At 35.6% G+C, this 19068-nt stretch overlaps 1 protein-coding gene across 2 annotated transcripts; it reads right to left on the bottom strand.

The window, feature by feature from the left end:
* Window positions 1-125: 125 nt before the first annotated feature.
* On the bottom strand, window positions 126-17619 carry actn2b (actinin, alpha 2b). 2 transcript variants are annotated; one of them, XM_082142580.1, is made up of 22 exons: window positions 17333-17619; window positions 14288-14402; window positions 13819-13938; window positions 13565-13651; window positions 12863-12950; window positions 12617-12695; window positions 9850-9931; window positions 8489-8574; window positions 8307-8399; window positions 7994-8224; window positions 7184-7331; window positions 6918-7068; window positions 5665-5773; window positions 5423-5563; window positions 4599-4781; window positions 4330-4464; window positions 4005-4184; window positions 3404-3550; window positions 2850-2927; window positions 2490-2555; window positions 1727-1885; window positions 126-1605 (listed from the first exon to the last, which is right to left on the bottom strand). In XM_082142580.1, exons 1-22 carry the CDS (start codon window positions 17459-17461, stop codon window positions 1447-1449), a joined length of 2766 nt encoding a protein of 921 aa, XP_081998706.1. In that variant the 5' UTR covers window positions 17462-17619; the 3' UTR covers window positions 126-1446. The 2 variants fall into 2 exon arrangements, with proteins under 2 accessions (XP_081998706.1, XP_081998705.1); XM_082142579.1 differs by lacking the exon at window positions 2850-2927 and having other exon boundaries at window positions 17333-17618.
* Between the last annotated feature and the right edge of the window lie 1449 nt (window positions 17620-19068).

The raw sequence follows: 19068 nt of genomic DNA, 5'->3' as shown, positions 1-19068 counted from the left end.
ATATATAAGTAAAAACATACTAAATTATGCAACATATTATAAATATTTACGTATTGTATGCCTATATTAAATAATTATGCTTTATTCAAAACATTCAGTATGTAACAAAAATAACAGAGACTTGATCTTTTCATAAGTAAGCTTTATTTCATTTATGTCACTGTAAAACACACATATTTGGCTTTCTTGATCATATAATTCAACACCAAACATTCACAAATCACTTGGTTAAAACTGATTTTGACAGGTTAACAAACTGACCACAAATCAATCAAGTACACTGTCACTGTACACTGAACTAGTGTGACCTTTAGGAATTTGGTGCATTTATGAATCATGGCAATAAAATAAAACTGTTTAATCTCCCAACATTTTGAAAATGACAATCAATCCCAGATTACTTTTCCTAATTATAGTTGCAAGAAATTTTTTTGTGTTTGACAAAGTTAAACACTGTGTTTATTGTTCCTAAAGGTTCACACACTGTACTTTTTTCCCTGTAAGTTCAGTATATTATTGTAATTTCTGGTTTTGCTACCCTTATTTTACAAGCCCTATAGTAAACTGACACTTTTACATTTTCTGCAATCACCAAATTGATAAAAATGCCACAATATTCAAAATTGTATGTAAAACCAAATCAGTAGCTGATGCTCTTATCTATCTGACTCACTACTGAGAATGACAAAGGTCACCTCCTCTTACTTCATATAAACTATTACCACACCGTATATGAAATCAGGCACTGTTAGAGAAAAGTTTCAAATGATAATTATATTGTGGAAGAATTGAGTAGAGCCACTATTCATGTTGCTTTTTTGAACCAGGCATATATATGTAATATAGAGAAAATTGAGAAAGCATGGTGCCGGTTGGGTGAATCTTTCTTAATTCATTCATTCAATAATTCAAATGTGCAAAATCTTTCATACTGTATAGATTTAACACTACCACACAAAAAAGACTGTAAAATGTATTTAAACTCAACATTAATCTTATTTGATTTCAGTGTACCTACTGTTTTTGCTGTAATATAAGTGACATGCATGTGATTGTTCTCTGTATCTTAATAGCCCACATAAAGGAGAGTGAAATAGTTTTCCAGGCCTTAGATTCAACAAATTATAGGATTCAGAACAAAGTCATTCTAAAATTCACAACATTTTTTTTTTTTTGGTTTTGTCACAAATAAATAACCTCTCAATTGCTTTCTTTTAGCTTCCTTAATTTCTTTTCATTTCCAGACTGCATTCCATTGCATTGGCTTATTAAACATTTCATTTCAATGGTCTAGCAAAATACATCAACTGACATTCAAAATTGAAGTTGGGTTCATTTTGTTTATTTGCCATGTTTTCATTTCATGGGGCTGTGGTTCTGATGGGTAAATAATTTACTTGGTTAACAAGTGAGATGGGATTGTAAAGGTCAGAGGTGTCGATGGAGTTAAAGGTCACTCTCTCCGTAGAGGGCAGTGGAGAAGGCAGTGTAGTCCAGGGCTCCGGGCAGGGCCCCGGGGCCAGAGTATGGGGGCATCCTGCTGATGCAGTACTCGGCCTGATCTGGAGGGAGTTCTCTCCTCAACTCATCTGCCAGAATATACGGCTGTACAAGACACAATAAACAACAGATAATGCATATGGAAAGAATATGTGAGCTACAAAAGACTGTTCTGAGAAACTTTGAGGTTAAGTAAACAATATAACCCACATACACACACACACACCTTGTCTGCAGCAAGGATCCTGAAGGAAGCGATGACCTGTTCAGCTGTGTCTGTGTCTGCTGTCTCTCTGGTCATGAAGTCAATGAAGGACTGGAACGACACAACGCCTGAAGTGTTTGGATCAACCAGCATCATGATCCGAGCAAACTCCACCTCACCCTGAAAAACACACATACATATAATTCTAGCAGTTAAACACTCCCCCAACACTGTAGTCTGTTAAAATTCACTCACACACATATGCCCAAGACTGATCAGATACGCTTTAAACTAATCAGGCCTTTCTCTCTCTCTCTCTCTCTCTCTCTCTCTCTATATATATATATATATAAAAATTTGATGTAAATACAACATTTTGAAAAATATTTACAATCAAATATATAATCCGTAAATCTTAAAAATCCTTAAGAAACTAAATAAATGCATTTGACAAGCAAAACTGTATAAAATAATAATGGAATATATTTTATATTAATTAATACATTATTTTATATTACATAACTGTGTACTCTTCTCATTTTTCTGACATCATTGGCAAAATAGTTGCTTCTTAATTTAAGCATAAACCTCACAAAATAAATTTTTTTATTACATTTTACCTTCAAATTAAAATGATGTGCAAAATAAAAAATTATGATAATTTTAAATAACCGTAAAATAAATGTATTTTTCTTAGACATTTTTACTGGAAAACAAGACAAAAATACTAGTTAAGAAAATTGTTTATTAGTTCGTAAGCAATGAACCTTATTTAAGGGCCTACCAGATCATAACCCATCGAGATCAGACAGGCCCTAAAGTCATCAGAATCCATCGCCCTATTCTTCTTCTGCATGGGAAAGGTTAAAGGGCAGAGGTCGAGGGTGCATGGGTGGCACAGCGACATGGTAGGAATAATGAAGCAATGTATAGTAGGGAAAGAGACAGCACCTAACACAGAGACACACAGATGTACACACAAAGAGACAGCACACAACCACAGACACAAGAAAAAACACAAGAGATGTACATCAGAACTATATACAGAACTATATTCTGCCATCCAGAGAATGCATGTAATTTGCATATATAAATCTATGCAAAGAACTACATTTTGGGGTAAAGAGTTAGAGGTGGTTAATACCTGTTTGTCATTTCCTAAATGCCCAAGACTGATCAGACATGCTTTAAACTCATCAGGCCTGAGTTTACCCCTCTCTCCCTGAGAGCAGGACGTTAGTTCAAATAAAGAAAAGTAAAAGGTGATTGATAAAAAGATAAAACAGCACAACATTTCTTCATAAGGTATAAGAGGCTTTAAAAAAAAAAAAAAAAAAAAAAATGTTTAGCTCAAGTTGCATCAGTAGTCATACTTTACATCTTGAAATCTGATTTTACTGCAAATGACCTCCCATTTCAAACTAAATTTGTTCCAGTTATTGAACAACTTAAAGTGAATGGAAAGATAATTACCACTCTTGCCTTGTGAAGCCTCTGAAGAAGTGAATGTGTAAAAAGCAAATATAAAATTGTTGTCTCAGTTGAAATAAGAGAGATTTACAGATGTTTGTATAATGCTCAGTCTAAGAGGTAAAGTGTTTAGTTTAGTTAGGATGATTTAATAACGATTAGTATAGCATCCATTCAACAAGACACGTGTTTAGACTAGCTAGTGTACGTAAAGGCCGAGTACAGCACCCGATCAAAGTGGTTGAAAGAGGATCGGAATTCATTCATCTGCTCCTGGCTGATGCCTTTTGCATCACGTGTCAGAATTTGAGTCTCGATTTCATTAATAGTGCGAGCGATCGTAGTTAAAAGGAGTTCCCAGCCAACACGAATATGCTGCAGAGGAAAGAGAAATACTGCTGTAAAAACCAGGATCAAGTGACAAATCAAATGTGTTGTGTCAGATATAGATCATTTCTATATACAATACATTCAAAAATGTGTGGTTGGTAAGATCTTTTAATATTTCTGAAAGTCTCTTATGCTCATCAAGACTGCATATATTTGATCAAACATGCAGCACATTTTTGTGAAAACCATGATAAATTTTTTCAGGATTCTTTGATGAATGGAAGAACAGCATTTACTTGAAATAGAAATCCTTTGTAACTTTACTGCAATTTTTGATCAATTTAATGTGTCCTTGCTGAATAAAAAAGTATTCATTTCTTTTGAAAAAAATAAATAAATCTTACTGGCCATAAAAGTTTAACAGCAGTGTTCAGTACTGTAATGTACTGAACTGTAATGATTATGCAAAAGAATGCGTAATAAATGTGTGTATGAGTACCTCCATAGTGTAGTTTGTATGTTTGTTGTCAAAGATAAGTGACTCCTGGATAAGTTGGTGGTCTCCCTCCAATCTATCTATGTTTTGTTTGTAGCTGACAATCACATGCTCATACTGCTTCAGCTGGGTCATCTGATCCTCCAGAGTCCCCTCCATTGCCATAGAACAACGACCAATTTCCTGTCAGACAGACGGACGATAGATAGATAGATAGATAGATAGATAGATAGATAGATAGATAGATAGATAGATAGATAGATAGATAGATATCAAAGAACATGTCTTATTTGTGGACATTGGCACAAGTAATAGCTAAGCCACGCACCTCCATCCTGGTCTGTATCCATGGTCCAATGAGGTTGGCTTGGGCAGCAAACTGGCGTCTGAGCCTTTCGTTACCATGCTGTCTTGCTAACTCCTCCTGCAGTGCACTGTCACGCTGGGGAACCAGCTTCTTCACCTGAATGCACAAACACACATCATGATCATGGCTTGAAGATTACAGAAATGTGTTTAGAATGGCTTAGAATTAGATTTTTATTTATTTATTTTTTGTAATGGAACAGAACCAAGGTGTAAGTGTGTGTGTTTAACCTTGTCCCACTTGATGGCAATCTCTTCAGTAGTTATGGTTCTGTAGGGGTTGGTAAGATCTCCATGGATGCCATAACTCTGGGAGATCTTCAGGACTTCCTGCTGAATGCCAAGGATCGCCTGCCTCTCTGCATCCGCTTCAGGAAGCGTGGCCTTAAACTGCTCGTGGGCAGCTATCAGAGTCTACACACAATGGATTACAATGGATTTTTGTCTGTTTGTTTGTTTGTTTTATAAAAGTTTGGGGTAAGTAAGATTTTTGTGCAAGGAATTAATACTTTTATTCGTTAAGGATGCATTAAATTGAGCAAAAGTGACCAAAAGATTCACATTGTTAGAAATAAATATATATTTCAAAATAAATCCTTTTGAACTTTCTATTCATCAAAGAATCCGCAAAAACAATACATCATGGTTTCCACAAAAGTATTAAGCAGCACAACTGTTTTCAATATTGATAATAATAAGAAATGTTTATTGAGTACCATATCAGCATATTAGAATGATTTCTAAAGGATTATGTGACACTGAAGACTAGAGTAATGCTGAAAATTTAGCTTCGTCATGACAGGAATAAATTACATTTTAAAATAAATTAAAATCGAAAACAGTTATTATAGTTGTAATGATATTCAACAATATTACCATTTTTACTGTGTTTTGCACAAATAAATGCAGTCTTGGTGACCATAAGTGACTTTATTTTACTCGTACCGACCCCAAACTTTTGAATGGTAGAGTATTTATGACTACAAAATACTATAAAAGTCAATGCCTAGTCTGTTTGTTTAAGAGTGCAAGCATTTCTTTAAGTAGGTATGTACCTGGACCTCTTCAATGGTGTGAACTATGAACATATCCTGTAAGTCTTCCATGGCTCCTTCCATCCAGTTATTAAAGGGTCCAGATCTCTTTGCGTATTCCAGAAACAACTGCTCCACCGTCTCCAAAAGTTTCTCTGTCCTCTGCAGAAATGAAACACAGATTCAAACCTTTTCGCTTTTTTAAAATCTTGATTGATCTAAAATATTGTCGTACAAAACAGGTTGGGACACACATAGCATACCTCCAAAGCCTCTCTGCGTTTCTGGGTGAGTGTGCCCAGTTGGTCCCAGAGGTCACAAATACTTTGACACCTTTGATTCACTGATGCAACATCATGATAGTCCAGCTCACTTTAAGATAAACAAGATAGAGAGAGATAAACTTTAGGCCATAATATTGCATTTGCTATTCGGTCTGTCCCCCTCTAGTGGTTAACAGATGTAACTCACTAACTTTGGATTGATGTGGAATAATCTACTTTAGTAAAATTTTCTTTCCTTGTAGACCGCTTGCTAGTTATAGTTTCTTGCAATTTTCATGACCGTTCCACCCTCTCTCTAATTCTAGCTGTTTTTGAACCTCTAAGACTGCTGTTATGATTGGCTAATTACATTTCAAAAAGTTTCCGTTTGCTTTTTGTGTCCAAATGAATGTTGGTATGCTAATCATTATAAGTATGCTCCATAGTTTATCAGTAATATCACCCTGTACTAACTGAGACAGCATAAAGGTCAGAAGCTGTCAGTCACTTACTAAATACATGCACACACTCATATTTTAACCAGGCCTGCAGGGAGATAATGAATGCTAAAATAGAAAGCCAGTGATTCAGACATCAAAGTATGCTGAAAGCATGGTGCGTCTATATGTGTGTCTAGCTATGGATAAGCAGTGTGAGAGACATGAAGCTTTCCAGACACTGTAAAGTGACGAGTAACTGAATGTGACAGGTTAGTTATAAGAACAAAGTACTTGTACACTACCTTTCAAAACTTTGAGGTCGGTAAGATTTGTCTATTGTGCTCAGCATGTCTGCATTTATGTAATCAAAAATACAGTAAAAACAGTAATATTGTGCTATTTAATAACAATTTAAAATAACTGTTTTCTATTTTCAAATATGTTTCAAATGTACTTTATTCCTGTGATGCAAAGCTGAAATTTCAGCATCATTACTCCAGTCCTCAGTGACACATGATCCTTCAGAAATCAGTCTAATATGCTGATTTGGTGCTCAAGAAACATTTCTTTTTATTATCAATATTTAAAACCGCTGTGCCACTTTTGTGAAAAGCAGTTGTGCAACTTTTGTGATTGAGTAATTTAATGCAGCCTTGCTGAATCAAAGTATTAATTTCTTAAAAATAATACTGACCCCAAACCTATGAATGGTAGTGTACAGATTAAAGTATACAGTTAACAGTTCAGCAAAAAAAAAAAATAAAAAAAATTGAAAGTATTTTTTGAAGAGGATAAAAGACTAAAAAGTCATACTTGAGTTCCTGAGCAATCGCAGCGATCTGCTCGACTCGGTCTTGGTGGGCAGAAAGGTCACTCTCAAATGCCTCATGTTTCCGCAGCAAAGCTCGAACTTCCATTAAAGATGCTGACTCGTAGTCCTTCCGGCTCAATATCTCCTCCTTACCTATTGCAAAACGCACATAAAACATATATCAAGCATCATTTAGTTTATCCAAAGTGGTTTACAGTACAGAATGATGATATTTCATTGATGGCAGCACTTCATGTCCAGGACTCACCGGAAGCCCAGGTCTCATGGTTTGTAGCTTTCTGTCTGAATTTCTCTGCTAGATGGTCCAATCTTTCCAGTCTCCTGATCTCAGTAAGCAACCATTCCTCATAGCCCTTCTCTGCCTGTTCCAGTCCCTGCCACGCACTCGCTATGTCCTACATAGACAAACACCCAGTTTTATATGTGGATGTGCTTGTATTATTTGCTTGAAAAAATGCCCCCCAAAGCTAGCTACTTAGATTTCAAGTATACAATGAAAAATAACAAACATAAACATCAAATAAACATCAAATAAAAGAATAAATAATTAAAGTAATAAATATTGACATAAATAAATAAACAGATGTTTAAATATACAAAAATGTATAACAGGCATGAACATAAAATAAATATAAAATACATAATTACAATTGAAAAAGAAAATAAACCAAGTAATATAAAAAATAAATAAATAAATACATATTAAAATAAATAAATAAATAAAATATGAAAAGCTAGTAAACGCGTGTGTGTGTGGTCCAGGTATTTGCTACGCTGCGGACACCAAATATCCCCACAAGGATAGTTAAACCTGATATTTGTGACGTGGGGCAAAATTTCAGTCCCCATAAGGAAAAGAGCTTATAAACCATTCTAAATTTTTTTTTTTTTCTAATGTAAAAATGCAGAAGGTTGTATGTAAGGGTTAGGTTTAAGGGTAGGATTAGGATTAGGGTATAGAATGTAAAGTTTGTACAGTATATAAAAAAATCATTATGTCTATGGAAAGTCACCATAAAACACAAAAACGTGTGTGTGTGTGTGGTCAAACTCTCACCGAAACCATCTTGCCCTCAGAGGGCATAAATGCAGGCCGGTTGCTGATGCGAAGTTTAGTCTGCAGGGTGTTGAAGCTGATCTCTAGCTGACACTTCTCCTGCACTTTGGGAGGTTTGTGCATCCTGCGGTAATCTCGGAAATCCTCCAGCTTCCGCTGCATCTCTACCATGGTCTTCTCCGCCACACGATTCTCCAGCCAGGGAATAGTTCGTCTGATCCACTCCAACAGCTGGAGGGTAGAGGAATATTGAGGAGAGGAGAGAAATGTGTGTCTGTAGGCAGTGTTGAGTGTATCAGATATGTCTCCTAACCTCACTAGCCAGGCTTTCATAGTCCTCCATCAACTTCTCATTTTCCTGATTCACTCCTAGGATCTTACAGATCCTGTTAGCAGCAGTTTCAGCCTGAGGGAGAGAAGCACAGTGAGAACGGAGGGCGAGATAGATGAAAAGATAGCTAATTCTCTCATTCTAGCACACACAAAACTCAATACCTGTTCAGCTCCAGCAAACGCATGGTAGAAGCAGGACACGTATGTCATAATAGCTCTCTCATCAGGCTTAGGGGTGCTCAGGATGTCTGCAGGGAGAGGAGAGGAGCTAAGGAACAACTACATGAAGTGATGGTGGCAATAGTGTGCGACGGAGGAAAATTTAAATACTACAAGGAAACACAAGTCGTGTTTATCTGCTAAAAATGAGGATAGGCCTATATGGACTAAAGGGACCATACACTCAGGTGTAACTAATATTTCTAGAATAAGCTCAGGGATCAGATGTACCTTCTGAGCCTCTGCAAACGTGTGATAGTAACTGGAGATATACGTCATGACTGTCCTCTCATCTGGCCTGTCACTGCTAACTAGGACTGTAGAGCAAAAGCCAAATTTTGTAATATTTTAAAGTTACAAGTAGGCAAATTGTTGCTTGTTGCTTATTTAGAATTTGCACCCAAGGTTTCCTACCAAAATACATTTTAGTTATATTTTTTCCTACTGTGACGAATAGACCTTATTCAGAATAGATGCCATACATTTTCATAGTGTTTCATAGTATTTAGGTAGTGTCAAATGTCTTATGTCACAATTTTTTGACAGCATAACATTTTTGTTGAAGATATTTTTAATGTTCACAGGCTGAAAGCTCTACATTGAGCTGGAATGGTTTGGAGTAGAGCTGCACGATTGTGGATAAATTGAGAATCACGATTATTATTACTTTTTTTTGCGTCAAACAGAGATCACGATTCTCCCATGATTCTGAACAGACAACTAAACAAAATAAGGTAATTTACAAGAGGTTCTGACAAAATGTTATTTGCTGCAGTCTATTTCAAATGTTTAATGTCTGATTGAATTATTTAAAAAAAAGTTTGAATGAATGATTCAATGACTCACTGATTAAAAAATCACTTCACATTACTGGATGAATCAGCGTTTTTGAACAAATATCTTTAATGAATGATTCAATGACAAATAAATGTATCGATGTAATCGATACAATCGTCATTTGAAGCTCAAGTTACTTTCAAAGTGATTTGCTCTATTTTGATCGCTTCTGTAGAAATCAGTGTTTATATCCAAACAATAAACTTGTATCCCAGTACTTCTTTGATCAATATGAATATTTCTTACACAGAAATAATGAAACTGTGTGGATGAAAAGACTGTTTGTAAAGCTGTTTCATGCTGATGCAGATCTGAATGTTTCAGTGTGATTTTGTCAAAGGTTTAATAGACACAGGCGAGACGTTGTCGATTAGGAATGTGATCACGTTAGTGTTTTAATCGATATCCAATCTTTTAACGATTAATCGTGCAGCTCTAATATGGAGTACTGATGAATATTCGTTTACCCTCTGCATCCAGCATTTTGGGGATGTCCAGATGTTTTTCAGCAATGTCAAATGCCAGATTCAGATTACCAAGTGGATCATCCTACAGAAAGACAAAAGGAGAGAAAGGGCATAATTCTTGACCAAAAAACATAAGAAATAAGACATCACTTAAAAACTAAATCAAGTCAACATAAATCAAAATCCTTTTCCATGCATAAGTGAGGGTCAGTATTCAAGTGCCACCAGAGGAGAGGGAAAACATTCAAAATATTTCAAATGATAAATTAGTTCAAATGTATCTGAAAAGGAATTAAGCAAAAAAAAAGACAATACTATAATACTGGTTTACTTTTAAATATACAAATGCCTTTACAATAGCTACACTATAATTCAAACATTAGGAGTCAGTAAGAAAAAATCATACTTGTATTTAGCAATTGGATGCATTTAATTGATCAAAAGTGACAGTAAAAATATTTATGTTACAAAAGACTCACACTTCAAATAAATGCTGTTCTTTTGAACTTTCTATTCATTAAATAATCTGATTTCTGAAGGATCATGTGGCACTAAAGATTAGAGTAATGGCTGCTTAAAATTCAGCTTTGCCATCGCAAGAATTTATTACATAATAAAAAATATTGAAATAGAAAACAATACCAATACAATACAATATTTCACAATATTGCTGTTTTTACTGTATTTTTGATCAAATAAATGCAGCCTTGGTAAACATATGAAACTTCTTTCAAAAACAAAAGTATCAATATATGTGCAAAAATATCTGTGCAAAAGGAAAGAGAAATGCAATGCTGTCCTGCATAGGGGTCTGGAGATCAAGCTTTTGTTCTCTGTGTCAATAAAAAGCTGCATTGCATGGACATCAGCAGCTGCAGAGGATCCAGAGAGTCCTGGACTCTCCTGATGCTCGTGTCCAAACTGGGACCATGGGGTCCATGCTAAACACTGGATTACCCCATTCAAGCTCACCTGGAGCCGTCAGTGACAGCTGAAAGGGATAGGCATGTCTGTGTGTGTGAGGGGACTTTTAGTCACTCACTGTTGAACTGACTGGCCCTGACAAGCTAAATAAATCCTTAATCTTCAGTGCTCCGATCCAACTAATTAAAACCATAGTAGACATCCACTCATTCACACAGACTTAGAAAATGTCTAAAACAATGTCCCATATCCTGCCTTTACCTCACACCCTGTTCTGTACTAACTATCACTGTACTAACATGCTACTAGAACTACAGCTCTGGTGCTAGTGGTATGTGGAGTACTTTCCCAAGTTCTATTCTGGGTCAGGATTATTGTAAATCCAAACAGGCCTCTGAGAAAAAAGTTATGGAATGGCTTTATCCAATTACCTCTTGAGTACCATAACAACTGAAGAGTTGTATGCACACTACCATTCAAAAGTTTGAGGTCAGTAAGATTTTTTTTTTTTTTAAAGAAATTAATTATCTTATTCAGCAAGGGTGAATCAAAGAAACTTATAGGGGAAAAATGTATCACGGTTTCCACTAAATATTAAGCAGCACAACTGTTTTCATCATCAATAATAAGAAGAAATATTTATTGAGCACCAAATCAGCATATGTGACACTGAATATTAGAGTAATAGCAGCTGAAAATTCAACAGTTATTTAAAATTTTTATAATATTTCACAGTATTAATGTTTTTGATCTAACAAATTGCAGCTTTGCTGAGCATAATAAACTTCTTTCAAAAACATAAATCGTACAGACCCCAAACGTTTGAACGGTATGTTATGTCTAAGTAAACTAAGCTAACACTAGCTACTTGCTAATTACAGCTATAAAAAAAAACGACACAAATTCGCTCTTACTATCAACAAAACATCTCCATGTTTCAATCTCAGAATCTCAGTCCTGCTCCTACAACATTTCTGCAGTTTAACTTCAACCATAAAACACACCTGAACCAGCTAATCAAAAACGCTCCAAATCATTATAACCATCCGAAGGAACGAGAAAAACATTCTAGATAGACAGCCAGTTTTAAAGAATCACACAAAGTACACAGATGGCACTCTTCATGTGAAGTGCTAAACTATCACAGATTCTAATAGAGTTAGCATGTAGCTAAGCTAACAACTTGATACTCTAACAAGCACAAAAAGAAGCCAGTATAGCACACACAAATGGACAATTAGGATACTACTAGGAGAAACTTTTTTTTTTTTTTTAGATTATCAACATTTCTCTCAACTTTGTATAGAGTGCTTTTCTAGACGCAACCAGAGCAACTGCCACTGGTATGAATAGGAATGCTAACATAGCTTTGTCCAGGTACATTACAGCTCCTTGGTTAGAACTAAACTGCAGGAATTTAGATGTCCAGCAGGATTGAGCATGTCTAATCTATTAAATTCATATTGTTACAGAATACCACATCCAACAATACTATAAACCACGTATGATACCTTCAAGTTCTGAAAGTCAATCAGTTCTGGTCTGTGCCTGTGAATAAGGGCACAGAAGGCCAGTCCATCTTTCCAGCTATTGAAGCCACAAAAGCAAAAGAAATAGTGGATTTCTGATCATTCAGGCCATAAATTAGGTGTGAATGAAGAACAGACAAAAGTCATCACGCACACTCATCCTCCAAAAAACATGTTAGACAGATCTGTGCAGTAATATCATTGACAGGGAACATCAGGATATTGTGGCAGACATGTTATTTTACTACTGTGATTGGACTGTTAGACTTAATGTCCCAGAGGGTCAAATGTTAATCTGGGAACACACTTGAGACCTTGTTGAGCTTGGCGTAGTCAATGAGATCAGGCCTGTGCCTGTGGATGAGAGCGCACAGCGCCAATCCATCCTTCCAGCTTCACCAGAGAGAGAATCAGGGTCAAGTTGGAATTAACATAAAAACATATAACTGAAATTAATAGTGTCTGTTTTTTCATCTAACGGAACAAATCAGTTACTCATATTAAAATACAAAACATTGATATGGCCTAACACCATTTTTGCGCGCAAAAAAGTGCCTCACCTGACATGAAAGTTTTGAACATTGACATTCCTGTAGGGGGCAGTCTTCCTCTGACACCAAAGTAGAAGTCCTTCTTTGGCAGAGGTTTCTGGAAGATTAATAGGGAATTATTATATCATACACATATGACTAACATCTGTTTTGTATTTAAATGTTTTAACTAAATACAGTTATTAAATTCACTATAGCACAGAAATACTATGCTTTTTTAAGTTTACCATAAATTGTTAATTTGGAATTTACAGATTTTTAAAAGACGTGGAATTGCAATCTTCTGTATGCACCTTTTGTAATAAATCAAATGATTATTCTTTGACATAAACTGATTTAAACATTCTTGAGTTTGTGAAATGTGCCAAAGATAATAATAATAATATTTTGCTGTTGTGGTAACACTTTATTTTAGGGTACAATTCTCACTATTAACTAGTTTCTTATTAGCATGCATATTACTAGGATATTGGCTGTTTATTAGAACTTATAAAGCACATATGAATGCCTTATTCTGCATTACCATATTCTACATCCCTTAATCCTACCCAACCTAAACTTAACTACTTTGCTAACTAATAATAAGCAGTAAATTAGGAGTTTATTGAGGCAAACGTCATAGTTAATAGTGAATATGTGTTCCCCATACTTTTAACGCTGTTGTTTGTGCAGATGTTGTGTCATTTCATGATTGTGATTTATTTTCTTTACCTTCAACAGATATATCCTGAATGGCGAAGCGAAGGATGATGGTCCAAATCATACCAAGAGTCATTTTCACATTCCCATCCACAATTTCTGCAAACATGTGACAGAAAAATCACTGCTTAAATATATAAAGGGCTGATTTAAAAAAATAAAGAACATATGGTAAAATGGTAATTGACATTCAGAATTAATAACCTGCATCTCCTAATAATTTTATTACAAAAATAGCAGCAATCAAGTTAAAAAATAAAGCATACCTTCTGCTCCAATGGAGACCAGTTTCACACCTTTACTGGTGATGAAATCAAGGGCTTTGTTAACATTGGCTATCTTGTGAAAACGCATCTTCCCTCTGTCAGGCTTGGGTAACCTCTCACCTGACAAAATACAGCTTGGTATAAAAAACATGTTGGTATATATATATATATATATATATATATATATATATATATATATATATATATATACTGTACATATAGTGGATATCACTATTTGGTTCAGCATATTTACTTTGGTTCAATATATATACAAAACTGTCAAATATTATATTGTAATCCTTACAGTCACATACAGTAATCATTGTCTAACATGTTTATTGTGTCTGTCTGCTTAACCAATTTCATTACTTTGATACACCCATCTCTGATTGATAGCATTTTCTGTGAAGCTGCTTTTAAACAATATGTAAAAACGCTATAAAATTAACTTGAATTAAATTAAATTTACCTGAGATGACTTCAAGCAGCAGCATTAGTTTGAGGCCATTCCTGAAGTCTTCCTCTATGTTCTCGATCTGTGTCCCAGCTTTTCTCAGGTGAGAGTTACACCAGGCTGTGAACGTCTAGGAAACAAGTACAATGTAATTTAACATACAATCCTCCAAATTCACAATGAAACTCTTACCATACAAACATGCAGACTTGCACACACATCCTCTCAATTTTTGGCATAGCATATATATTCTACACTCAACATTTATGCATTAAAATGCTACCTTTAACAGAATCCTTGCACAAAACCACACTGTGAATAGTGTCACTTAGCCAAATGTGTGGCAGTAAACCAGATTTGATCATAAGACTGTTAAGTCTTACCAGGTTTGTTGTGATACAATGAAATCCTTTGACACCATTTTAAGGTCAAAACCTCACTGCATGGGTGACTACAAAGGACAGTGCCAATGAAACTACTCGTCTATGCCAAGAGATGAGGTAGTAGGTAGTTCTTCAACTAGTTCTCAAACTCTATATAAAAAAATATGTGAGGAAAACGAAAACAAAATGTGACTGTCAATAGCAGAGATTCGATTATTCCGTTAGGCTATTTAATCAATAATCTTTGAATTATGAACAGGAAGTGTACTCAGACCAATCAACGAGACAACAGAACAACATTGGCATTGTAAAATTCCCCAACAAACACTTGCACTGTATCTACACTTGAGTTATACTGATGAGTTCATCCTCCAGAAATAACCAACACTTAACTACATGTACAATAAGCTACATAGCTAAATACTGCCAGCTGCTATCATCCTATGACTGCTTTCCAGAACCACTTTTAAAGGATTTGGACGCTTAAAATTCAGGACATCACATCAGCATCAGTGAATAACACTTTGTCTATAGTGTTTAGTCCACCCTTATATGTATCATTTACTATTGAGCACAATGACTTCAGAATATCTGCTTCAGGCCTTTTACTACTATACCCCGGTTACACAGACAAGGCTTAAACCTAGTCCCAGACTAAAATGCATGTTTGAGCTGTTTTAACTGAAAGCCACCTGCACTGACATATCTTAAAATATGTCACTGCCATTGTTTTGTCTCAAGATGCACACCAGTAATGTTTTTTTTCTAAGACATGTCATGTCTATAAAAGCTACTTAAATGCTATTATGCAAAAATGAATGCTGGAAAGATTTTTTTTATAGAACAAAATGTGGCTGAACTGCTGCCCACTCCCAAATCAACTGCTACCCGTTGGCCATTTTTTGGACTCAAAATGTATATTTTTAATCCCTGAAAGCCTGCTCCGTCCTGCCACAGTCATTGCTGGGCCAATGAAAGCTTTACTGGACCCCAGAGTGCATTCTTGCGAGGTAATAGTGTAAATTTAGCTCTCTACAGAGTCCATTTCCGATAAGGGACCTGATGAAGTAGCTCACACTGAGATGAGAGATACGAGTGAGAATGCGTTGCATATAACACATTTGTTTATCGCATTGCTGCTTCATCTAATCGGAGAGGAAAGAATTTCAGTCATTCTGTAAAACTGTAGGGTGTGTCCACAGTAACATGCCTGTGGAATGATGATCTCTGGAAGAATAAGAAAGAGTGATTAGACAGTCTCCATCTAACATTTAAGCTTCAGAATTAATAAATATCTAAGTTGATTTGACAAGAAAAGATCTGCTAAGTGAACGAGGTTCAATTTAAGGCCTAAATTAATTTTATTATCATCCAACTGGACAAGCAACCACATTTTATTAAACCAGCCAAGTTAAACTGAGGATTTAAATGCAGATTAAGACTTCCTTCCTTCCTATTTATTTACTGAATGAGCTACATTGTATATTATAGGCTACAATATATATAAAAAAGACCACTGAGGCACTGTTATATTTTTGCTAACCTAAAATTGTCGTAAATACTGAATGGGTTTGTCTGATATTTTGTTGGATTTAATCATTTTTCAATCACCAAACATGTTTGGAACTTCAAAATAAAAAAACATTACAGATTAAACACTTATAAACTGACTAAATTTATTCAGAAAGTGTTCAGCCATGACAATCAATGTACATTTTTTTCTTTGCTTCATCAAGAGAATTAATGAATAATTCAGGCAATTCCACATGTGGATTTAGTCTATAAAAGGATTAAAACTGTGAATCTGACTGTGTTCAGATAAAGCAGAGGGTTTAAGATCACCTACTTAAGACACAGAGACCCTAAAAAACTAAATCCCACATAAGGAATCCCCGTGTGTTTACAACCCTGACCATCAATACTGTCAAAATGATCTCATGTATACACCATGTATTATAGGCCAAATCTAAAACATAGCCTAATATGAAATCTATTATACCTGTCAAAAAGTAGCCTATCTGTCCACGTCGATTCAGAATATAGGCTCTCTGAAAAACACTATTATAGACTACAAAATGGAAAAGGTGCTGTTTATATAGGCCTATACAAGAATTCCCCTCCAAGGACACCGGATTAGGCTACTATAATGCCTTTTGGTCGTGGAGTTAAAATTAGCCCCTGCATCCATTCTAATCCCAAGGACGTCATCCTGTGTTGGAAGCATCTGTTGACAGTCCGCATTCCAATCGTATCAGCAACAGACACACATGGCCGCTATTGTTAGTTCGGTAATCTGTAGGCTACCCGCAGCATCCATCCTGGCGCGCGCTCCCGACGACCAGACCCCTCCCTCCGTGACACTAACAGACTACTGAGCCCATAGCGGGACGGAATTCCTTTGCAGACAACTGTTAACTCGCCGTTTTAAATGATAAAACAAATATATTAAATATATTAATTAAATTATTAACAATAATAATCTCAAAATGAAAACATCAAAGTCTTTATGTAAAGCTTCAATGTAGAATTAGTTTAAAAGTTTGGTGATATTTTTAACTTATTATCTGTAAAGCATTATAATAATAATAATAATAATAATAATAATAATAATAGGCTAATAGGAAAGTGCAAAGAATGCTTTTATTCTGTGGTGTTTTGGGACCGAACTGTCTCTTACCTTTCGTTGCTGTTTTTCCCATGCTGGGTCCAGCAGTAAATCCCGGTCCCATTCATCCTCCTGCAACATGTAGTCCTCCGGTTCATATCCATTATCATATGGCACTGAAAGCTCCATCTGATTCATCATTTAACCGTTATATTCTCTTATTTGATGGGTAACTTGTGATATTCGGCTTCTGAGCGTAAGTTTTGCTTCTGAGACTCTTCAGTATCTCGTGTGTCTCTCTCTCTTTCGTTCGTGTTGGTTTCCAGTCTCGCGGCCGCAGTGCTCGAGCAGTGACAGCAATGAGAGGAGCGACTGTCAATTAGTACTGATGGGTCACATGACCCGTTGTCCCTCCACCCGCAGTAAACTCAACTTTCACAAACGTTATTTTAACATGCAAACAACCGTTTCCATTTCGTTAAACAAATGTAAAGCTACCTAAACTCATAACATTATGGCTAGGCTACTACAGGCCAATTTAATTCACAGATCGAATTATGTTATATGTATACTATATTACCCTTTATTTAGATGGTCCACTTTAGACATTCATTCTATAAGAAACTTTGCAACTACACGTCAACTAACTCTCAATTTGAGTAGTCATATTAGACTGTAAGGGTTAGGACTTAGGGTTCGGGTTAGAATTAAGTTGGCATGTTGCAAAGATATGATTTTAAGCAGACAGTCTACTGATAGGGCCTAGCCTACTCTAATGACTGGTATAAGGGCTACCAACTCTCACACATTTCAGCGTCCGAAATCGCTCTCTTGAGAGTAAGTAGCCTACTTAGTTATTTTGAAAAAAGTAATTACTTTACGACCACTAAAAAAGTAGCCTATGTTCTATATATTATGAGTGTATATAGGCTATATTCGCCATGCTGTCATTATCATAATTTTTTACATTTATATATACCGCTTTTCTGGGTACTCAAAGCGCTTTACATATGGAAGGGGGAATCTCCTCAACCACCACCAATGTGCAGCATCCACCTGATGATGCGACGGCAGCCATACTGCGCCAGAACGAACACCACACACCAGCTTACTGGTGGAGAGGAGACAGAGTGATGAAGCCAATCATTATACTGTAAGTACAGTACTCAAATAAATGTACTTTGTTACTGTCCACCTCTGTATATGGGGATGATTAGGAGGCCATGATGGACAGAGGCCAATGGGAACATATTATTACATTATTCAAACAATAAATACTGTTTGGCGCTCTTTAATGTGGCCTGACAGATCACTGTAGCGCCTCAGTTCAAGCAGCAGTTGAACTGATCATCTCTTCCTCTTTACTACTAGTTATATTATGAAATAAACATGAATGAACACCATATAGGGTATGTTGAAACTGAAAGATACAGTACAACTTACTGAAAGTTACTGAAATTTGTCTCATGTAATTGCTCAATCAGTGTTTCAACTGCTGAAAGATGTCCGTAAAACAGCTTGTAAACAATGTACACATAATGTTACATTTACCTCAGGAAAGCCATTCAGTGACTAGCTTGTTGTAATGAACTCTATAGAGAGGAGCATTTTGTTAAATATATGCACTAAAGGCATATTACATATTCATTATATTTTTACTCTTATATCATTAAAAATATTATATTATTATAAAAACCTAATTATATAAATTGTATATTAATTGTATACAAAGCAGTTAATTTGAACCTTTAATGGTATAGGTGTCACAAACCGGTTGATTAGAACACACAACGAAGATGATTAGATTC

Source organism: Leuciscus leuciscus, assembly GCF_965113295.1.
Source record: "Leuciscus leuciscus genome assembly, chromosome: 17".
Taxonomy (NCBI): Eukaryota; Metazoa; Chordata; class Actinopteri; order Cypriniformes; family Leuciscidae; genus Leuciscus; species Leuciscus leuciscus.
Note: the sequence above shows the minus strand (reverse complement) of the source record. Positions and strands in the feature narration are given on the sequence as shown.